This window comes from Colius striatus, chromosome Z (genome assembly GCF_028858725.1).
Source record: "Colius striatus isolate bColStr4 chromosome Z, bColStr4.1.hap1, whole genome shotgun sequence".
Classification (NCBI taxonomy): domain Eukaryota; kingdom Metazoa; phylum Chordata; class Aves; order Coliiformes; family Coliidae; genus Colius; species Colius striatus.
Window position 1 is genome coordinate 85,320,185 of NC_084790.1, and position 24,816 is coordinate 85,345,000.

Genomic DNA, 24,816 nt, shown 5'->3' on the forward strand with positions numbered 1-24,816 from the left:
GACACATGGAGTAGGACAAGTTTATTTCAGCATCCTGGCAACTGAATACAAAGGCTACCTTTTCTGAGCACACAAACAAGCGATGCATAGGGGAAAATTACAGCAATGTCATGGCAAGATGATACTCTGGGAACAACAGCAGTTTGGACTATTCAAGTATGTTAATGGTCTGGACTTAAAAATGTACATATTACTATAAACAAGATGTCCAAAGCTGAAGAATTTAACCAAAATCTCTTAGTTCCCACAACAACAGACTACAGATTTCTGGCTGGTTAATCATTAATTAAAATTGCATTAATCTGGGAGAGCTCTGCTGTATAAAACAGCGCGACAATACTACCACTCCTCCTCCTGCACAGTGATTTCTAGACAGAATGTAATTGAAGGAAAGAAAAAACTCTGAAGAGTAAAGGGGAAGAAAGGAAAAAACAACTATGCAAATTTCAAGCTCTTTGTGTCTACAACTCATGTCACACAAAACTGTACTATGGCAACTGACATCACCAGCAGCAACTGCTGTCTTTCATCCAAATCTTCCTTTTCAGGATTTCCACAAATCCTGAAAGATTTCTCAAACATTATAGGCTGCATCACCACGGAAAGCGTGTGCCCATGGACAGCAACTGTGAGCCAACACAAATTTGGCTCTTAAATGAATACTCCTATGGTTTCTTACCCAAGTTTTCCACTCTTCTGGAGAAATCTCTATACTGGTAGACATGATCACACAAACACTCCCAACGTCCACTGAGATGTGGGTGTCTTGCTTTCCTCCTTTTTTAAGCCTGTATTCTTAGCAAAATTTCTAAATAGCTTTCAGTGTGGAAGAATGTGGTAGTTCTCACTTATTTGCAACAACATCTCCACCCTTTTTGGAAGGAAAAAGTGCTTGGAAGAACTGCAGGAGCCCCACAGGAGCCCTGGCTCCCACCGGGTTTCTAGGGGCCCGGCAGAGACGGCATGCTGGGGAGCCACTGCTTCTCTTGGCCTGGGTGAGGGGCAGCAGCTCCAGCCATTCAGCTGAACTCAGCAGGAGGCACTGGAGCACAGGCTCCTGCTTTTGTCAAGAGGCACTGCTGCACACATAGAGGCAAGACACAGCCCTTTGGTAATGGAAACCCTGCTTCTCTCACCAACAGCCAGACCAAAACCTGGCTTTTCTGAACTAGCATTTCTGTCCCTGTGCCCTCTTCCATCACTGACCGTGATTACACACCTGCTGGTTTCAAACTGTCCTGCTTCAGGCAAGTGAAAATTTGGCTTTAGACAGTTAAATCAGATCAAGTCAACGTGCTCTATCAAGAGGCAACTCGATGCCATGGTTCATTAGCTGAGGTTTGTTCATTAACTTTCAAGCTTTACCTCTGTGGATGTTTAAATCATGACACTGATATTTATAGCACTTCACAAGGACACTTTAAAAAAAACCTATTAAAAATGTAAACAGCATTAAATAAACTTAGCAGCAACAGCAGCATATCCTGTATTATTCCACACAACATTAAACTGACCAACGGAAAGGTAAATTATTCTACACCATGCAGAACAGAGAAAACTATCCAGAATTTTACTAGGTTTGTCCCAATGAAATCCAACAAATCACTTTTCATTTTATAGTCACACACTATAGATCATTATGATGGCAACCAGACAGCAACCACATCTCCAGTCTGAAGGAAGGTGTATCCTTCTCTCCCTGCCTCTTCCATTTAAACTACAGCAGCTGAGGAACTCCACCTCAAAGGTCCCAGAAAAAAATGTACTACTGCTGCTCTTCCACAGGCTGGCTGGAGGGAGTAGAACTTTTGGAAAGAGAACCTCTAAGTAGTCACAGCAACTTAACACTTCATTTTCATCAGTTTATGCTTAGAAGTAAGAATAGATACAAACCTTGTGTGTTCTTGAAGGACATAATAGCTTGCCTGTAGGGATTCGGAGTGTCTGGAGCATCAGTCAGGTTAGCCAAGACCAGCAGAAGCAGGAGGCTCTGGTTAGCTAGAGGGGAACACTGCTCCAGCTGTGATGCTGCTTTACTCCCCACTCCACCAAGAGTGAAGACTGTCCACAGGCCAGCTGGAGAGAAAAGGAAAAGGAAAACACTCAGTTCATGTTTAAAGGAACAAAGCTCATGATCCCATCAGACTCACAGGTAAGAGGGAAAAACAATTCACCCCTGTACAATGAGATCACAGTCTGGCTATTTGATTTCCCAAAATGAAAATGTGAGCAGTAACAAAACAGTAGGCATGCAGGGGTGAGAACTAAAAGATTGTTGGAAGTTCAAGAAAATTAACACCAAGGAATATAAGAAGAGGAGATTGTGAGAGGTGAAATAAAAGCAAATGTTTTGGGCCTTTCACCATGAGAAATATACTTGAAGGTCTGTAGCATGGCCAGAGCCAGGAAGAGGAGCTGGGGAAGGGGCTGGAGCACAAGGGTGCTCGGAGAGGCTGAGGGAATGGGAGAGTTCAGCCTGGAGGAGGCTGAGGGGAGACAGGAGCACTCTCTGACACTCCCTGACAGGAGGCTGTGCCTGGGGGATATCGGTCTCAGCTCCCAAGCTGTGACAGGACAAGAGGAAACAGCCTCAAATTGCACCAAGGGAGGTTTAGATTGGAGAATAGGAACAATTTTCCCCCCAGGGGCTGTCCATCCCTGTCCCAGGCTGCCCAGGGCAGTGATGCAGTCCCATCCCTGGAGGGATCCCAAAGCCCTGTAGCTCTGGGGCTGAGGGACATGGGTTAGTGGTGGCCGTGGCAGTGCTGGGGAACAGTTGGTCTCGAGGAGCTTAAAGGGCTTTTCCAACCTCAACCATTCTGTGATTCTGAGGGGAGAAAATTCACAGAGCAGATACCAGCTGATGGATTGATGTAGCAATCTTGATAATGCTCACATATTGAGAGATGAAAAGGAACTTGTGTGTTGCCTTTTTATTAAAACCAACTTGCTCCATCATACAGCAATTTTCTCATGCGTTCCATTTTTAATAAACTCAGCATATTTTAAGCAACAGACAGCAACAAAAGCTAATACTGCTTAAACTGGAACATCCAGATCAAGAGTCCTGTAGAGATCATCATCAGTGCTCGCTACTGTGGGTAGACAACATAACAGCAAATGATAAACTTCTTGGAAAAAAAGACGGGGTCAACAGTAATTTAAATTTCAAGGAATTAATAAACTCAGTCTTGTATTTTCACATTCCTACAGAAGAAGAACCACCTCCAAGAAGCACTCAGGCTGGAAGTACTTACATTGTCTTGAAATGCCTTTTTAAAAGATTGTGTATGAAATGTGAAAGTATGGAATTAAAAACTGTTGACAGTAATTTGAAGTTAAAAAATCTAATTAAAAAGAAACCACAGTCTGAAGTGACAAATCACTATTGACACCATCAAAAAAAACCAGACTGCTCGATTCCTCTTGGGTAGGCAAGTTTTTGTTGTCTCACAACTGCCCCAGAAACATACATGTCAGAAAGTATCACCATTTCATTCATTTTAGACTCACAAAAAATTTTTAGGTACAAAAACATAAATAGCTCATTATTCCACACCAACTCTCAGTTTCCTGCTCAGGAACTGCAGGTTAGCACACCCTTCCCTTTACCTACACATATATACATGGTGCTTATACAGCGCTGGTATTAAGGCACAAAGTATAAAAGCTAAGGCTCCTGAAGTCTTAAAACTCTCCTTATCACACTGGTTAAACTTTGATGTTTGGGCCTGAAATGGCCAATGATTTTCACAGTGAATCATTAGAGCATTAAAAACATATATATCTATCACTAAGTCCAGCACTAAGCTAATGAACTTGAATTTCCTAATTATGGCAGCATTGGTCAACCAAGTTGACCAGGTACAACCAGCTACATGCCCAAATACTCATTAACGGGACTGGAAGGCAGAAGGAGCGACAGGGGAGGATTAGAGGATGCTCCTCAGCCCTCTCCATTACATCCTTCAGTCCTTATTTCCTTGTAGGCACTCGTATATTACACCAGGAAAAAATTAAACAAGAAAAAAAGAAGAAAACCACCAAAAATGAATGTGGTGGCACATGACAATTTCAGTGTCACTGAACTTCTACATTCTGCCACATCTGTGCTTCTGATCTATCCCCAGGTGATATGTAGCACCCCCTCCCAGTCACATTGGATTATATTCATCCCCAACTGTCTGCTTAGCATTTTCTTTAGTGCATCTTGAAGTTTCACGGCAGCAAATGAACACCTCATTACACCAATTCATTTCATATGTCGAATTCTTGAATTATACAGGACAAAATTTTAAAATAAAATACCACATTTTTAAAAATCCTAAAATTCTTATTTCCTGTTTTATTAATGCCAACATCAAAAATGTTTTATGGGCTCCCCAGCTCCAGACGGACAGGGAAGTGCTGGAGAGAGGCCAGTGCAGGGACACCAAGATGATCAGGGGACTGGAACATCTTTCATACAAGGAAAAGCTGTGGGACCTGGGGCTGTTTAGTCTGGAGAAGAGGAGACTGAGGGGGGATCTTATTAACATTTATAAATATCTCAATGGTGGGTGTCAGGATGTTGGGACATCCCTTTTTTCTATAGTAGCTAGCAACAGGATAAGGGGTGATGGGATGAAGCTGGAACACAAAAAGTTCCACTTAAACATACGAAAAACTATTTTACTGTCAGGGTGAGGGAGCCCTGGCACAGGCTGCCCAGGGAGGGTGTGGAGGCTCCTTCCTTGGAGGGCTTCAAAACTCACCTGAACACATTCCTGTGCAACCTGATCTAGGTGACCCTGCTTCTGCAGGGGGGTTGGACTGGATGATCTTTAAAGGTCCCTTCCAATCCCCACCATTCTGTGATTCTGTGAAAAATTCTTTAGAATTCTTAAAAAGGACAGAAAAATGAAGAATAAAGTGCAAAGGGTAAAAACCTGTAAGATATGTGAGTGCAAAGCATGAGTATAGCAAAACCAATGAAAAGAATTTAAAGTGCTCCTAGTCCTACAAAGTTTCAAGTCAGCCCCAGAGTTATTTTCCTCATAATTATATGGTCAGATTTCATACTAAACCAATGCTCCCCTCGCAAAGCAATTAGTGTCACGTCAAGGGCAAGGGAACTAATGTCAATGACTGTTTGAAGGAATTCTTATGACAACAAGCACTATACCTACAGACTCCTTAACAGAAAATTCACGTTACTTTAACAATCCTTTACTGCTATGGGTTTGACCTGCTGTCCTTAAAGCCGAACTAAGCTGAATAAAAAGGCTGACCACGAAGTTATCTTTTAAACTCTCAGTAGTTATAGAGAGAATTAACATGTAAATTTATTTTTAAGACAAATAAACATGTCTTTATCATCATGTGTTAAATGAATCCAAATTTGGCACATTTCCTTTCACAGAGTTTAGTGTAGTTCTCATTTATGATTTTCCACTATCCCACCCTTCCGTGGTTGGCATCTGCCATTACTACACCTTTCCTTGCTACTTAGGAAAAGAGGGGTATGGCCAAAATATTGGTAAGTTGAATCCTCCACCAGGGAGAATGAGGTAATTATGTCCAAGAGAATTCTGCACATTGATATATGACTCAAGTAACTTCCTGAAGTTCTGGCTCTAAGTGTATTCCCCCAGAAAAACAATCCCATGACAATGGATTTATAATCATAGCTCAAAGAACGGCTTGGGTCGGAAGGACCAACTTGTGCCAGGGAACTACTTCTTCATCTCCTTGCCCTGTCACTTCAGGCCCTTGTACAAAGTCCCTCTCCAGCTTTGCTGTTGGCCCTTTTAGGGACTGGAGGCTGCCCTAAGGTCTGCCTGGAGCCTCCTCTTTCCCAGGCTGAACCCCCTCGACTCTCTCAGTCTGTCCTCACGGCAGAGGTGCTGCAGCCCTCAGACCAGCTCTGTTGCCTCCTGTGGACTTGTTCCAACAGCTCTTTGTCCTCCTTACATTTGTGTCCCACTGCTGGAGGAAGCACTGCAGCAGAGTCTCAGCAGAGTGGAGCAGAGGGGGTAGTCCCTTCTTTCAACCTGCTGTCCACACTGCTTTGGATGCAGCCCTTTCCTTTCAGTTCCAAAAGGCAATGGCACATTAGGTGCTTAGTATTGGATGGTGCTCCAAAGGTAAGAAACATATCTAAGACACATATTCTTTCTGATCATTAACAGTAGATTAAAACATTAAATAGATTGTGTTTCTAGTTGTATTCTCTATGTTCATGTTATTTGAAATACCACTTGTTTTACATTCATGTGTATTTCAAAGTCATTAAGCCAAATTTATTAGCAAGCAAAATAAAACTAGTTTATGCTGCAACTCTTTAGAAGCTTTCCTTACTCTGTACTTTTCAGATTTGAAGTTACAGTTAACAGGTAAAATATGAACAATAGACATTGATCTATAAAAAGGGGCCAGAATCACATTTGACATTCTGCTTTGTCAGAATATCACAGAAAAGAAAAGGAAGACAATTCCATGTTTACCATTCCTGTTTGAGTCAATATGATAGCCAAAGGTAGCTGTAACTGTGTTGTACTGGTGCTGCCTAGCATTACAAGCATGAAATGACATTTGCCTAGACGTTTTAACATACAGTGCTTGGACTTCCTTCACATTTAAATTTAACTTTAACGTTCATATTCTTGTGTCATTATAGTATATAGTCCCAGGGAAATGTGAGGTACAGGAGTTGTCTTAAAGCATTCTGTATCTCTGGGCAGTGGCTAGTCAAAACTCCAAAAGTCAGAAGGTTGGGACATCCCTCTTTTCTATAGTAGATAGTAACAGGACAAGGGGTGATGGGATGAAGCTGGAACACAAAAAGTTCCACTTAAACATAAGAAAAAACTATTTCACCGTGGGAGTGACGGAGCAGTGGAACAGGCTGTCCATGGGGGTTGTGGAGCCTCCTTCCTTGGAGGACTTCAAGACCCACCTGGACATGTTCCTATGCGACCTGATCTAGGTGACCCTGCTTCTGCAGGGGGGTTGGACTGGATGATCTCTAAAGGTCCCTCCCAATCCCACCATTCTGTGATTCTATGAAAACTAAACCACTGAAATGTGAAAAGGATGGAGTGTTTGGATTACCCGCAGCAGCATCATGACCCAAAGTATTCCTCACACTCTACAAACTATTGAAAAGGTTCTGCATCACCAAACACTACCTTCCTGGTGCTAATTCTAACCCTGATGAAGTTATTAATACATAACCCCAAACCAATTTCTTCAACATTTATGTATTTGGATCACGTATTTCATCTACACAACTGAATGTTTTCTGCACAATACTTGCAATCTAATTTTAATTGTAATTAACATTGTTTCTTGGCTCAGTTCCATGTGGAACTACATTACTACAATTTTTGTCAATTAGAGAGATATTAGCATTCTGTCAATTCCTTCTGGCACAGACTTTGAGAAGGGACAGACTGCTTTTCTCTTTAGAACAGAATGAGCAGATCTACTTTTTCCTTCTTTCCCACAAAACTACCCATGGAGGCTCCTTTTTTCCCCCCCTATTCATACAATTCTATGCAAGGCACAGAAAGGAAAGCAAGCCTTGCTTAAGAGTCAGGTATGTTTTTTTGCAGGATTTGTAAGACAGCTAGAAAGACTGGTCATAGCCATGAAAACAAACCCAAGTGGAACAACACTTAATGGCAAAATAAAGTTATGTTACAGGCATGAATAAAGACCTTTCCTTCACCAGAGTGTTATTTAATATACACTCAACTGGCAGAAACCTCAGCCTAAAGCTCTGGTGTGGGTTACACAACAAGGTACAAACCAGGTTCATGTTTGTACCTACTTGGAGAAAAGTTTAAATGCACTTCTTTGTAATTTCATGTGACAAAGCAAAATGTGAAGAGTTTTATTTTAAAGACATTTCAAAACCAAAAGACAGACAAGAAAGGCAGAGGGTACTTCAAACACTTACTCATTAAAAGGAACTGAAATTCATAGCCAATTGAACTTCTGAACCACTGTTTCAAGTTAATTTATCAACCAAACGTAAGTTACAATCGATTGGTGAACTTTCTTGGGATATTACCCTGTTGGTGTAATTTCTTATTCACTTCCTACTCTTCAGTATAAAGGCTTGGAAGACAAATTATCTCAGCTTTTTCCCTGGAAAGAGCATTAAGTTAACACAGAGGAAACTGGAGGTACTTCTTTCTGGTAAAAGGAGAAAAATGTGTATGTTTTTGTTTAATAGCAGTTGCAAAACGCTTGCACGTTAATAATTAGTAATCATATTAATAATTGAACCTCATCAAGTTTTCCCTTGAGCAGCTTATCCTTCATTACATGTAAAACCAGGCATTAAATTTCAATTAATGTTGGCAGAGCCTTTCGGAGTTGCTCATTTCGCTCCTTACTGGAGCTTGGTAACAAGCACATCCTTTTCCCATACACACAACCCGAATCCTACCATACATCATTAGGAGCCTGCCTTTTATTGCTTTTCAAAGTATTTTTGGAGGTGCAGCCCTGGGCTGCTTTTGAGACTGAAAAGGAAGAAATAACAAGCTTTGGTAGGCACAAAGATCTTGAAAAGATCTTCTTGAACACTTCCTGTCATTTTAATATTTCCAAAATGACAACCTGCCACCTCACTGCAAAACCAGGAAGGACACAAAGAGATGAGGCTAGAGAAACAGGTTAAAAAAAAAGCATTAAACATCAGAAAGAAAACGCAACCACAAAAAAATCCCCACCAAATAAAACCAATCCAACTCCTGTTTCAGCAATCTGTTCAAATCAGGTCCTAGCTCCACACCCTGCCTCCCTATTTATGAAACTTGTAGCATCCAGACGATTGTTCGATGCTGCAACACCATCCAATACAGCAGTAAATACAGACTATAAAGAACTAAAGCAAAAGTGATTTTTCATTGCACCTAATTGATACCATCATGCACTTCCTCCGCCAAAACCAGCGAAGAACATGTTATCCAGAAACATTACAATTACTATTTCATTCTTCCTAAATTCAAGCAGCAGCTTTGGGAACTTGAGGGTTGGTTTTTCTGGGGGTTTATTTATTTATTTCATGCTTATTATGCGTGTCACATTTCTGAAGTCAATTCAAGAGTTCTCACATTGTGGTCTGATGAACACTTTCTGGTGGCCCACGGAGAGCTGGCAGTTCATGTTGTGCTGGCTCTTGTCCTTGTTTCCAGCTGCTACATTGTGTTAGAAGAAAGCTAAAAATACATGAATACTTTCCTACGATTACTTTTCCATGTAAGCAATTTCTCAAGTTGCCAGGGGGGTGTTATGTGATAATGAATGGGAGAGGAAAAAGTGGTCCATGGAATCCTGAACGAGAGAGGCTAGATCAGTGAGGCAACTGCTGTACCAAGGCGTAGTTCACATGTCTCAAGCCAAATTCATTTTATACTTTATAAGCACGTCCTGAACATCTCAGGTATCTATTTAAGCAACTTAAAACTGTTAATGGTGAGGAGCAAAGGATATACTTGCTTAAAAGACTATAAAAAGAGCAGCTACATTCATTTTAGGAAAATCCCATTGCAAGTTTTTGGAAGACTCGTTACAGCATGAAACCAGCAGAGCTGAAGTATAGGAAATAGGGAATAATTTTAATGTGGTTAATGAACCAGCGTGTAAAATATTCCATCCTTAAGCAGTATAATAAAGCTCATAAAGAGCACAAACCCACTGATGTACACACAAACTACAACCTCTGACTGAAAAAGTGGACCTGATTACAGAAGAGATTTTTTTTTTAGGTAGCGAAGTCATAAAACTCAGAAGCACAAAAATGTCTGTCCTAAATATTGCAGTAACTTTGCATCTGCATTTAACGTCTTCAGTGCACATATGTTTTTAGAGGCAATAGATTTTGCAATATCATGCCTGATATGGTAATGCAAGTGACAAAAATAACAGGTTTTAATTTTGAGCAATATTTTTCATGTTCTCCATTGTCTCGCAGGCTAATAGAATTAACCCAAGCTAGCTTGAGGCTTGGAACAAAATAGGAGAAAATATGTTTTGATCACAGAATGGTAGGGGTTGGAAACGACCTCTAAAGATCATCTAGCCCAAGCCCTGCTAAAGCAGGTTCCCCTCAATCAGGGGGCACAGGAACGTGTCCGGGTGGGTTTGGAAATCTGCAAGAAGGAGCCTCCACACCCTCCCTGGGCAGCCTGGGCCAGGGCTCCCTCACCTCAACAGTGAAATTGTTTTTCCTTATGTTTAAGTGGAACTTTTTGTGGTCCAGTTTATGTCCACTAGCACTTGTCCTATCACTGGACGCTACAGGAAAAGGTGCTGTCCCATCCTCTTGAAAAACACTTTTCAAATACTTGTAAGTTTTAATGAGATCCCCCCTCATTCTCTCCCAAGCTGAACAGCCCCAGGTCCCACAGCCTTTCCTCATGAGTACGATGCTCCAGTCCCCTAAGCATCTTGCTGGCCCTGCACTGGCCTCTCTGCAGCAGTTCCCTGACCCTCTTGAGCTGAGGAGCCCAGAGCTGGACACAGGACTCCAGATGAGGCCTCTGCAGGGCAGAACAGAAGGGAAGCAGAATCCCCCTTGACCTGCTGCCCACACTCTCATTTGCCTTCTTGGCAACGAGTGCACATCAGTGCACATCACTGTTTAGTTTGTTGTCAACCAGGACTCCCAGGTCCCTATCCTTGAGCTGCCATCCAGTAATTCAACCCCCAGCCTGTACTGGTGCAGGCGGTTGCTCCTCTCAAAAACCCTATAAATGACACATGGCCTAGGCAAAAGAAATTCAACATTTTAAATACTGGCAGTGTACTGGTTTCTAAGTCATCATCATGCTTCAGAAATTCACACATTCAAAAGCTTGACTGCTGTGCTCTGAGCATTTTGAGATAAGAGCTATGTACCAGTAGGAACAGTAAATGTGTGATCAGTTGAAACAGCATATCTAGACCTAAAATTCTGTTAAGTCACCATTTAGTCTGTGGTGCAAAGTGCTGTACGAGGCGCAAGTCACAGTTCTCAACAATTTACATAGTGAATTGCCATGGGCCTTCTTTCAGGTGCTTTTTTATTACTGTACTTTGTTTTCAGTATTTAATTCCTACACAAAAGTGTAGGAGAAAGAAAGAAAGAAAAAGAAAGGAAGGAAGGAAGGAAGGAAGGAAGGAAGGAAGGAAGGAAGGAAGGAAGGAAGGAAGGAAGGAAGGAAGGAAGGAAGGAAGGAAGGAAGGAAGAAAAAGAAAGAAAGAAAGACAGAAAGACAGAAAGAAACAAAGAAACAAAGAAAGAGATTAAAAGTATGTTTTAGGTGACTTCTTTAAATGTTTAAGAGATAAATTGCAGAAGGTGTGTTTTAAAACCAAGTGGTTCTCTTCTCACTAAATCAATGCCACAGAACCTCTAAGACCAGCTTATGTATATGACTGAGTACGACATGTTTTGAGGGTTTTCACACCTACTAATACTACTCTAGAGATAAGTATTTCACCCTTCTTGCCAAGAACAGAAGGTAGTAATTTCTGTCAAGCCAAGCTCTACAAGATGAATTCTGCTGCCTGCCCCATTCCTGGCCACAGCCTCTCCAGGAACAGCCCCGTTCATGTGTTTGTATTTTTAAAAATGCACCCCAGGCACCTGATTTTTGCCCATCCCCATTGCTCCTGGCACTGCTGCAGCAGAATGGGAAAGCTGCAGGGAACAGCTGAGCTATAGGAGATGCTGGAAAAAAAATAAAAAGAGAGCCTAGCAAAACTCCAAATAAACTCTGCAAAAGCTGCGGCACCAAGAAGCACCAACATGTCTGAGGAGGCCAGGGCTGTGATGTCATTAACACATTCTGGATGCAGTATTTCAGGAAATGAATCATGGAAGCAAGTGAAATGTGAAGATGTATTAGGTAACTCTGTTCATCCCCTACCCATGCGACAGTGTTCCCTCCCGTACATTTTGTTATTCTATCCAGTCTCGTTTTAAGGGACTAGTAACTGAGCCTGAACCACATCCTTTGGGGAGAGTGTTCCATAATCTAATAAACCTCAACGTTAAGATTTCTTTTTCCTAATATTCAGCCTAAGCATTACTTTGTTCAACTTCATCTACTTACAAGTGGTTCTATGTAATACCATAAAACACTTCTTCCCAGCCTCAGTGTTTACAGCCTTTAAATAAAAGGCACAGTCATGTCTCCTTTGTTGCCTAGCCAACTTAAATACACAGACTTCTCTTTCCTTTCTTTGAAAGTCTTTGCTACTTCGTTTCCTGAGATTAATCCCAGAGCTCCATCACTTTGCATCACCTCTCAGACATCACTGCACTGGAAAAGATTAAAAGTATACAATACACAAAGGATACAAACTACTGCCTAGATTTACTATAATAAACAAGCATATTCCTCAATTCACTGCAGAAACAGCGTGTACTTCATTTTAAACTAGTCATCCTCTTTTCCTCTCACTAGACATCAGGAGTTCTTTACTGTGACACCTAAAATGATGTAAGATTTTTTTTCAGGGCAGAAGCCTCATCACAGAATCTCAAGGATTGGAAGGGACCTTGAAAGATCATCCAGTCTAACCCCACTGCCAGAGCAGGACCACCTAGAGCAGGTCACACAGGAACTCGCCCATCTATGCTTTTAGATTGCTCAACTCTTCTTTCTCTTTCTTTTTTTTTAATTTCAAAAGATGGAGACAATCACCTTCTCCCAAGAGCCTGAAGTTCAGCTGGAGACTTGCATTCCCCACACAGCTTTTGGCACCACAGCTGTATCAGGAATGTAGAAAGAAACCAATAAAAAACCCCTATTATTTAATCTGAAAAACTACAGAAACATTTACAAACACACACCTTGAAACTACCTCAATGAAGTTACACACTTAAGATTTCCAGATGAGGTCTATTTCTCTTACTCACATACAGATGCTGAAGAAGGGCATAGTTTTTTTTTAGTTGAAAGCTCTGAAAACATTCTTCTATATCTCTAACACAGAGTATTAGACACACCTGGTGACAGCCAGGTGAAGAATTAAGTGAGATAAATTACATACCACATTCCTGAAACAAAAGACTATAAAGTTACCTAATAAAGCTGGAAATAACTCTAATAGACCATCCATTCACTTTAAGAAACACACTTTTAAAGAAACCTGCAGAATGGGAACACCTTAACTAAGCAAGGAAATCTTCACATTTACTTAACTCCACTCTTGAGTGCATTGCTACTCCAGGTACAACTAACACAATTTCTGACTTTGAACAATATTTCTGCTGTGCATTTGAAGACTGTCCTGTATAACTGAAGCTGTAAAAGTGATCACAATATATACATATTAAAAACAATATAGGTTTTATGGTGTAAGAACATAATACCGTGTAATACCAATAGTACTATCACTACTTGAAACCTAGGAAAGTAAATGCAAGCTAGAAGAAGGTGAGAGAAAGGAAAATGTATGAAAAATGTGGGAAAAACTGAAAATCCACCCAGGGTTGGATTTAATTAACAACAAATGTCTGACTCAATCAGCTCTCAATCCCTGGAGCACCAAACCTCAAGCCAACAACAAACTTACATAGTGAGACATTAAAAAGGAGTTGCTGGGATTTGGAAGCTCTTTTGCTTTGAGGTTTTTTTGGTTTTCAGGGGGGTGGTAGTTGCTTTTTGGTCTCTTTTTTGTTGTTGTTTTAGGGGATTAGAAGGGGGCACTAAATAGAAAACTCCTCTGGCTTTTGCCCAGGGCACTGTCCTGTACTTTCTTGTTGTGGTCAGAATTGGGAAGGAGCATAGTGACTGTGTATAATCTCACTGACAGTGGGATTTTCAGTAACATTTTTAGTCAATGAGACAAAACTGGGGACAGAAACAAACACAGAACGCGTTCACAAATTATCCTGGCAAAGCAAGACCGACATTTACTTGCTGCACTGACTTCAGCAACAAAATAATCAAGCCAGTCCACTGCAGAAAACTACTACCAGGACCAAACTCATGCCTCAGAGAAATCAGATTAAAAGGATGGAAACGAGTTGGGCACAACCAATTTTTAAAGTTGAAAAGTTGAGTAGAAAGAAAGAATTTTTCACAGTGTCGGATCACAGGATGATGCAGGCTGGAAGGAACATCAGAAGGGCTTTAGCTCAAACTCCTGCTCCAAGTAGGGGCAGCTATGGGGTCACATCAAGTTGCTCAGGCCTTTATCCAGCTGAGTCTTGGAAAACTCCAAGGATAGAGATTGCATAAACTCCCTGAGCAACCTCCTCCACTGCTCAGCTATCCTCGTGGTCCTCACTCAAATATTTCCATAGGACTCCCGAATCTCTTTTCAAAGTAATCACCCTATCGATCCTAAACAACTGGATAAAGAGAGACAATGAACAAAAAACAAGCATTCAGAAAAACTTTCAAGAAGAAAACAAGATGTATTGACACTGACATCTGATCTTCTAATTTCCCATTCACTCCTCCCTCTAACTTCAACAGACTTCAAGTCAGGTGCACAGGACTGTTGCTGAAATGATTCTGAGATGTGTACATGCTTAAATGGGATGCAATTTGAATTAAACAATACCTTTAAATCTAGTGTTGGCACATAAATGAAATGCTAGCTTTACTTACGAATATCTGTTTACTTTTACTAATAAAAAAGTCAAACACTTGTCAGCTGTACTTACAAATCATTGTTTCTTTTGCAAAGAAGTCACCAGGTTTTTAGCAGCAATCTGAGCTACACCTGCCTCTGTGCAAGGCACTGTAATAGGCCAGAGCGAAAGCACACAGCTGTTTGAAGAGTTTATCACAGAGAACAGAAGGAAACATACCCAACTTAAAGAAATGCACAGAGAGTAAAAGAGATGAAGGTGGTAATGAATAGTATACTATGTAACAGTTAGGAATGATTAATTAATTTAATACATCAAGTTGGATTTATTGAGAGTTGGGCAGAGAGGAACCTCATGAGGTTCAACACGGACAAGGGCAGAGTCCTGCACGTGGGAAAGAACAACCCCATGCACCAGGCCAGGCTGGGGATTGACCTGCTGGAGAGCAACTCTGCAGAGACAGACCTGGGAGTGCTGGGTGATAATAAACTGATCATGAGCCAAAACGTGCCCTTGTGGGCAAGAAACCAATGGCTTCCTGGAGGCAGCAAGAAGAGTGTGGGCAGTAGGTCAAAGGAGGTTCTGCACTCCCTCTGCTCTGCCCTGCTGAGGCCTCATCTGGAGTCCTGTGTCCAGTTCTGGGCTCCTCAGCTCAAGAGGGACAGGGAACTGTTGGAGAGAGGCCAGTGCAGGGCCACCAAGATGATCAGGGGACTTGAGCATCTTCCTTCTGAGGAAAGGCTGCGGGAACTGGGGCTGTTTAGTCTGGAGAAGAGGAGACTGAGGGGGGATCTTATTAACATTTATAAATATCTAAAGGGTGGGTGTCAGGAGATTGGGACATCCCTTTTTTTCTATAGTAGATAGTAACAGGACAAGGGGTGATGGGATGAAGCTGGAACACAAAAAGTTCCATTTAAACGTAAGGAAAAACTGTTTGAGTGTTTCAGTGAGGGAGCCCTGGCCCAGGCTGCCCAGGGAGGCTGTGGAAGGTCCTTCTCAGGACGGCTTCAAGACTCTCCTGGACACATTCCTGTGCAACCTGATGTAGGTGGGACCTGCTTCCGCAGGGGTTGGACTGGATGATCTCTAAAGATCTCTTACGATGCCTACCATTCTGTGATCCTATGATTCTATGATTATGATATTGATCCAGCTATGAACAGCTTGAATATTTTGACAAACACAATGCTTGTCTTGTGTGACTCTTCTTGGAAAAAGTCCACAACAATCACACTCACACTACCCCAGACAATAACGCCTACGCAGCCACGTCAACATTGGGCAGAGAACAGTTTACCAGAAGTGTTCAATGTTGTACGTTTGGAGATGGCATAACAGGAAAATGGTTTTCTGAACTTAACAAAACTTCAGAAAATTCCAAGTGTAAAGTCTTCAAAGGGTTCAATGTCCAAGATTGCTCTATGCACCACATACAGGCATTTCCAGGAGAAATTATCTCCCATTTATGCACTGTAGAACAGCTTTTAGATCTTCAAGGAATGATCTGGGTAGAACATAAAGTGTGCACCATAACAACAACTAGAGTTGCTGACTGCTAGACACTTCTGAAAGTCTGAGTGCTATTTACTGGAGAGTTACAGTCAGAAGTTTTTAATTAGCTCCTAGTATATTGCGAAATACTCTCTGGATTTCTCCTGATAACCTTGTCCTCAAATCGTTTTTGGTTTACCATGCACTCAAGAGAATTGCAAGTATTTGTTAGCACAAATTTATATACACCTTGATGAACCTTCCCTTTCAGAGAGAGGGAAGAGACATCTTCTAAAGTCCACTTAACAAGAGGAAGATTTGACAGATTCCAGACCAGGGCTGCCAGCATGAAATCCAGGACAAAAAGGTCAGATATGGCTTTAATGGAGTTCAGGTTTTCAGGGGTTTTTTTGTAATGTAGATAGGTATATTTGGGGTTTAATATATGTACATATGGTTTATATTATGCATAGCAATAGAATTTATAATATACATAATTTGTATTTATAATTTATGTAAGATTATCAGCTATATCACATATCAGCTATGAACATCAATAAGCTAGAATCATGAAGCATTTACCATTTACAAATAAACATTTGCAATGCATGCAGTAAACTCTAACTTTCTCCAAGTGGTGAAGAACTTCAACCCCACATATAGAGGGAAAGAGGAAGAAGAAACTATTGACTGAAGTGAATTGTAATGTTGCTATACAGATCAAGGCATCCAACAACCGACTTTTCCAGACCTGTTAGGATTTTATATCACCAAGCAAGTTTTGGACACTGTTCCTGTTGACTCCTTGTAACTGCAGGCACTCAATTCAAAACAAGTCCCTTTCCTAAATAAGATATGAGAACGTGAGGAACGTGAGTGAGTGCTCCTGGGAAAGTCTCCCTCTAAAACAATCTAACGTCCTAAAAATATCCTGAAACCACAAAAAAGCAAGGAAGAACTGTTTTTTTCTGGATTCATTTGCCTAAAATACAAGATTTGCTCCGTGGTTCCTTTACTTGATGAGCATGTGTAGCTCAGTTTCCCTGTATCACAACAAGACATATCCCAGTTCCACAACAAGACATATTCCTTGTTGGAAGACTTCAGAGCTCATTCTTGCCACCACTCAAGGAGGCAAATCCAGATTTATGTCAAGTCCAGTACCCAGGAAATAACAAGGGTCAGCTTTACCAGGGCAAAACTCAGCATCTCTCTGTGTCACACCACATGAGAACTGAGCAATTGCGATGGGGCAGGACGAAGGAAGGGATGAATTCACTGCTGGAATCACAGGCAGACTGATCTGCTGGAGCTTGCCCTGCAAGAAAGAACTTCTCCTCCTGGTCCTAGTTTTCACCATTCCTTCCATCTCATCCCTGAATTACATCTAAACCTCAGCATCTTCCCCAGTCTTTTCACTTCTACTGAAGTAAATGCTGGCTTGTTCCTTAACCCTGCCAGTTTTTCAACAAGCTTCTCCTCAATATACACAAACAACGAGTTTCAGGACTTTATAACCGTATTAGATTTAGTAAACAAACTTAGGGATGGCAAATGGCACATCTTTGTTCATGGTTTCACTCCCCTGAATACCCCCCACCCCCCCCCCCAAAATCTCAGGAGCCTGTTCCAAGGCATGAAGGCTCTAAAGCTCCTCAATAAAACAGATGTAAGAATTCAGCATCGGTTAAGTAACATTTTTCCCTAACTTCATTCTCAGAAACAGCAGAACTGTTTTGAATTAAAACAGTGCCAAGAAAAAAAAAAAGAAAAGAAAGAAAATCAGCCTAAGGAAGATACTCAGCATGAAAAGTTTCATCACAACCAACTGAAGACTGAGAAAAAATTACGAGCAATTGAAAATTGGATTTCACTACAGAAAGTGCTATATAAGCTTATCTACAGCCATCAATACCAGCCTCAGATATATGAACGTTATTAAAATGCTACTTTTAATGATGAAGTACTGAGGAAAATGGCAATCCCGAAGAATGAAGTCCTATCCCTAGAACAAGTGTACCACAGGCAAACCAAGGCAAAATTTTTCACGATCTTGATTAGCAGAAAAATGCATCCTCAGCTGAAAGAATCGTGTATCTCTGCTCATTCTTCAGAGCAGGACATAAATCACTGCCAATGCTGATGAGCTGGTTTATGTTAGCACCTGCCCTTTGGCTTCAATCTCTGAACTGAAACCAACTCCAGAGGCATCAGATAGTAACAAGTTTTTTGTCACCAGACACCATGGTTGGATTCAAACCAGTAAGACAGAGCTGCAATACACAGTATCCTATTTGAAGTCCTCTCATGCATTTAATACATATTTGGTTGTATGTCTCTTGGATTGATGGCCAGCATAGAGCGAATGCTGTTGGGAAAGGTTTTGGTGTATCAAATTTGCTGACTACAAAAATACAGTACTACAGGGGGAGAAAAAGGCTGACTAAGTATTACTAACTCTGCCTCTATATACACAGTTTTTATAAAAAGATCGTTTTTTTCCTAACTAAAACTGATAGTTAACATTGAAATTATATAGAAACATGTGCTAACACTCATCAACTTCAACAGTAAAGACTAAAATTACATATAATGTATCACAAATGTTTTGGTTCCAAATACCTGATTTGCCAGTTGTTATTAAACTACATTATGGCACGAATTACATAAAAATTCACATTTATCCCAATATGAGAAGCTGCATTTAAAGACACTTTAGTGTGCCTCGAGCATGCATGTTCAGCTCCAAAAATGTTTCATCTTCAGTACCCAAAAATGTTTTACCACAGGGCAAGGTTCTCCTTTAGGCTTTTCCTGTTCATAAGGATTTTGCAATGGTGCCAAGCTATAAACAGTAAAGCAACTAGGAAATACTGAGAACTACCCATGAACACCATCTCTGCTATTATCTACAATAGGTCTATGCCCAAGAGAAGCTAATGTAACTTTTTAATATAACCCACAGTGCAATTCCCATTCTGTACGAGACCAAGGTGTTAAGGAAACCAATTTGAGCAGCAGAACAGCCCTTGAGGGTGACACCCAGCACCACCACTTCCAGAGCTACTGCACTCCCTTTTTGCTCCAGATTTTCACATCACTCTGTCTTCTGTGGAAATTGTTTGGCAAGTTGTACCTACTCAAGCAAGCCCTACGTTGCACACAAGCATTGTAGCCCTTCCACATCAGTGGCCGCCACTCACAGGGAGTTATCCTTTGCAGGCGACCTGCTTTTGAGTAGATAATTTGAATACTGTAATATTTACCATAAAAACATTTTTTCTATCCCCAGCATTCACTCTGTATTTGCACAAATGAGAGCTGACAGCAGGGCCTTGCACTGGCCCCTGCCCAGGTCTGGCACCAGCAAGGCTGGTCCGTGGCTCCAGGTTGCCTTGGAGAACGGGTATCACGGTGTTCCAAATGCCTGGAGAGCCAGCTGAACTCCTCTTCCTGCTCTTCTCCTCCTCAGCTGCCCTCTTACCTCCCATAATCACCCTTATTGAGGTTGGTTGATGATACTGTCACTTTTAACACACAATTTCAAGCTCTGAGAACTTAAATATTTGTATATTAAGATATTCAGTGGTATTTTTATCTATTAAAATTACAGTTGATCTGATTGTGTTTCACATTAATTATCCTATTATGGGGATTCTTCAGGAATACTGACAACACACTTCCTCAGAAGGGAAAAATGGATATTGATTGACCTACATCCGAAGCTCCACTTAGCAAAACAAAGAATTAGCAAGACCAGACAAGGAGAGACGTGTATATGCTGTATATACATCTTATAACATCACCTGAAGTTGTTAGTTAAGCGGGAATATTACACAAGTTATCACATGCAAACAGTATGTTTTATTAACCTTGAAGCAAGGCCTAGCAGGTAAATTATGAGGATAAAGATCAGGACACTGGAATTTTATTCCTAGTTGTAATGTCAACTCGTTGTATAATTTCAGTCAGGCTGCAAACATGTTATTTCCTCTCCATCCCCTATCTGTAAAAAGGAGAATTTTCTACTTAATAAAGGCATCTACCTCTCAGTGCCCTTGGCCTGAAGACACACAGTTTGGTCTTGTTAAGGCACTGGACACTATTCATTAACCACCTCCACCGAGATCCCAGGCCAGCAAGGCACATAAGCACAAGAACAAATTCACCGGCTTTACCAAAACTACTCTTGTAATTACAGTTTCCCATGGAGGCAGAGAGTGAAATAATATTTCTGGAAACAATCATTAGCTTTATAAGCAATTCCTGAATCCAGACCAAAACAACAATTATTAATGAGTAGTAAACCACCCAGCTTCCCAATTACCACTTAGGGAAGTAAAAAACAACATCGAGCTGGTGCAAGTCAGGGACGCAACTGACGGCTGCTGCTGCAGTGAGGAATCCAGAGCTGATGTCCCCACCACCTAAGTAATCTCTGACTCACTGAAGAGTGGTAGAATGGATGACACCAACATTGGAATAGATTATATGTTCACCGAGGGGGGTGGTGTGTGTGTGTGTGTGTATGTAGTCTTATATACACATACAATTACATAAATATACAGCCATAATATATAAATCCAGAGAAAGATGGATCCTTTGTTGACAGATACTCTGAGAATACAAACTGCTGAGGTAAGCAGTTCCATTAATATAAGCTATTGAGGCTCAGTTAAGAAGTCAGTGGGTTACATGGATATACCTGAAGCCCTATGCAAGCAAAATCAATTGTTTTCAGCCCTATTTTTATATTTGTATTTCATCTACATTGTCTATATCTATATGAATTTTAATATATTTACATGTATTTTAGATTTATATAACATACCTTTGTTTATATTTACATAACAAATTATTCTGATAGTAAAGTTATGCATCTTTTCATTTTTAGCTCAAGGAACTTTGATACCTACAAGGGATATATATAGTTGCATATACACACATTAATATATATTTATACAGTGTCCTAGATCACACATATTTTTATGTTACAAAAAAAGTCTTTATGCTCATGTATTTTATACATAGTTACTATATTTAATTGATACTCAATAGTTTTTCTGTTCTGTAAACACATACATAAAACTGCAGGGTATCAAACAAGCGAAAACTACTGTGGTGCCTAAACACATCTTCCATGCTTGAAGGGATTAATTTGACCCAGATTTCCCTCCCAGATTCAACTGAGCTAAAGCCTCCCACACTTCTACTTTTCCTTCCCTTTCAGACAAGGAAAATCTTTGCTCAAGGTCATGATCTGATTTTCTTCCTAAAAGCCAACCCCCTCACCAACCTCCCACATAGGTTATTTCCACAAGCACTCTTAATCAAAGTCTGTTAACAATAAAACATTCAGAGGATTCTTCCCACTTCCAAATATCAAAGTGGAGTTAATTTTACTTGTTAGCAAGTTTAGCATTGACAGAGCATCTACCCAAAGGATTAAGGAACAGGTAAAAAAACAGGCTCAGCTTATGATGTGCTTGTAGATGGCTGTGAGACAACTTACAAGTCATCACATCAGGGACTCAGAGAGGAAGTTTATCAGATACTAGAGGCCTGAAAGACACTGACAAAATGGACTCAACTGCAGAGGAAGGAGACTACTAAATGTAAAAAGATTAAGTCTTTTCCAAATCAGGAAAGAAAAAGGTACATAAGCCTTGGCAAACTTGCTAAACCATATCAAGCAAAAAATAACTTGGAAGCAGCTTGCTAAAGGTATAAAAATTAACAGTAAAAGCTATTTCAAACCACCTGAAGTAGACAGCTCCTCAGAGAGGGCAAAAAGTGATGGAGGTGTTAAGGGAGCACTCCAATAAAGTTAAGCTCTAGCAGCTGAGCTAAATGAAGTACGTTGGGTGCATTTTCCAACACCCTCTTGATATACCATCAGCAAATCTGATGCAAGATCAACGGAAGGGGCAGTTGCTATGGTGCCTCTGCTCAGCCTCCTTCAACTACAGGTCACCTTCAATCAGATTAAGGCTCAACAGGAGGCTGCCTTTGGAGGAATAGCCTTCAAATGAAGGGTTGGGAGAAGATTAAGGGACAAATTCAGACACAACCACCCTCTCCCCATGCCTCTGATTTGAGGTGAAAGTGTAAACACTGGAAGACATTTATATGTTCTGACACAACTAAGTGATGGAGCAATGACGAGTCACCACTCTTCAAGCCACTGTCCACCTATCAAGACCACAACACTCCATTACGAGATGCTACAAGAGACTGTCAAAAGACTTAGTAAAGCCAGCTAGACAACATCACTCACTGTTCCGTTCATCTGAAAGCTTTGTTGTTTCACCATTGCAAGCAACATCAGTGGCCAAGCAACATTTGCTTTTGCTCCAACCACCCAACTGCTGTAGCTAAATCAGCACCACTTCTACAGGTGTCTAAGGCTGTGGCAATAGATCACCAGACAGGTTCAGAACTATAATTTCACCTTTAAGACATGTGGCATTTTCAGGTCGTCTCATAAGGCTCAGTATCCCCATCGAGTGATAATGCTCAGTATTTCTCTGTATGCAGAATACAGAGCTTCAGCAGTTTGATTCAGGCAATGCACATCTTTCCACCATTCACATTCATCTCTCACCTAGGAATCCTCATAGACATGATTAGAGTGAAGTCAAGCTTCTCTTGCTTGAGTTTATGCATTTAAGAAAAACATAAGTTCCCCAGAGGCTGTGCTGCCATTCAGTGGGATCTCAACCAGCTCGAGAATTGGGCAAAGAGGAACCTCATGAGGTTCAACAAGGACAAGTACAGAGTCCTGTACCTGGGAAAGAACAATCCCCTGCACCAGGACAGGCTGGGGATTGACCTGCTGGAGAGCAGCTCTGCAGAGACAGACCTGGGAGTTATGACTGATAATAAACTAACCATGAGCCACCAACGTGCCCTCGTGGCCAAGAAGCCAATGGCAGTCTGGGATGCATCAAGAAGAGTGTGGGCAGCAGGTCAAGGGAGGTTCTGCTCCCCCTCTACTCTGCCCTGGTGAGGCCTCATCTGGAGTCCTGTGTCCAGTTCTGGGCTCCCCAGCTCCAGAGGGACAGGGAACTGCTGGACAGAGGCCAGTGCAGGGCCACCAAGATGATCAGGGATATGGAACATCTCTGTTCAAGAGCAAAGGCTGTGGAACCTGGGGCTGTTTAGTCTGGAGAAGAGGAGACTGAGGGGGGATCTTATTAACATTTATAAATATCTAAAGGGTGGGTGTCAGGAGGTTGGGGCAGCACTTTTTTCTATAGTAGTGAGCAACAGGACAAGGGGTGATGGGATGAAGCTGGAACACGAACAGTTCCATTTAAATATAAGAACAAACTGTTTTACTGTTTCAGTGAGGGAGCCCTGGCCCAGGCTGCCCAGGGAGGGTGTGGAGGCTCCTTCCTTGGAGGGCTTCAAGACCCACCTGGACATGTTCCTATGCAAACTGAGCTAGGTGACCCTGCTTCTGCAGGGGGGTTGGACTAGATGATGTCTAAAGGTCTCTTCCAACCCCTACCATTCTATGATTCTAAGTTGGAGGTCCCTTCCAACCCTTAAGATTCTGTGATAAGCAGCTACAGAAATGCCTGCCTCCACAATAAGGAATGCCCTGACGTAGTGACTGCAGTTCTAACTCAAAATCCTAAAACCAGTGTGAAGTTGTGTAAACACATCTTACACACTGAAGCAGAACCTACGGACATCAGTACTAGTATTTAATTACTATTTAGTACAAGCCCAAACGAGAGAAACAGAACTATTTATACAGGTACTATTTAATTAATATCCCTTTCAGCAAACAAAGCATTAAGTTCTCTGAGAAGGCTGTGAATTAAAGGACTCAGAACAAATTTTAGGTAGCAAGTGTACAATACACCGACTACTTTATCACAAGCTTTTATTACCTCCCACACTTCTCACGCAGACGTAAGAGTTCAATGATAAGACACCCACACGCATGCATGACTACAATTTACGGCTAGCAGGCCACATGTGGCATTCCAGCAGATTACAAAATCCCTTCCTACGCTTGAGAAAGGATATAATGACACTCTCCATAGCGGACACCACGCTTCATGAGGAATTATGTCTAGCGTGACTCCCACACTAACCAGAAAGAACTATAAATTTAATTAAAAGAGTTGTTATGTCTTTTCAAAGTCTTCCTCCTAAGGAGGATGAAGTGACAGGGAAAATGTCACTTCTACGCAGCAAAGCGATTCATTTGTACATAAGGTGCAACGACTACAAGACTTTCAGGTTTCCATCATGACTAGTTGCCTTCTGCTTGTTTCAAGTACATGCCAAACCACAGCAAAAAAAATCTAATTTAAAATTAATTAACTGGAGAGCTCTAAAAACGCACCGGAGCAAACTTTTACGCAGTTTATATGCTTTAGGAACTGACTACTGCCATTTGCAAATGTGCCAGTTTCTCACATACCAGTAAGATGCTGAAATGACTTTAAAAAAATGACTTCAAGTCACGGGTTTTAAGAGAATGGCAGTGGTTGTGGTGGAGAAGAAAGTGTAAAACACAGAGGGGAAAAAAGATGCAGCCGAGACAGGAAGAGAAACGCTGTAACAGTGATTGAGAACACATTATTTTCCAACACACAAACTGCAAAGGCCCACAAGGTTATGTTTTCTTCTTCCAGTGAAAATACTAAGAAGGCAAATGGCAAGAGATAAATGTTTTCTATTTAGCGAGAACAAAAATTTCACAAGTAGCTACAAAT

At 41.2% G+C, this 24,816-nt stretch overlaps 1 protein-coding gene across 2 annotated transcripts in view; it reads right to left on the reverse strand.

The window, feature by feature from the left end:
• The window catches only part of DYM (dymeclin), a 231,561-nt gene that overhangs the window by 142,274 nt on the left and 64,471 nt on the right, over positions 1-24,816 (reverse strand). For both annotated transcript variants that reach the window (XM_062017992.1, XM_062017993.1), the window contains one exon: positions 1,894-2,076. In XM_062017992.1, coding sequence (XP_061873976.1) covers positions 1,894-2,076 — 183 coding nt within the window. The remainder of the gene's footprint in view (positions 1-1,893; positions 2,077-24,816) is intronic.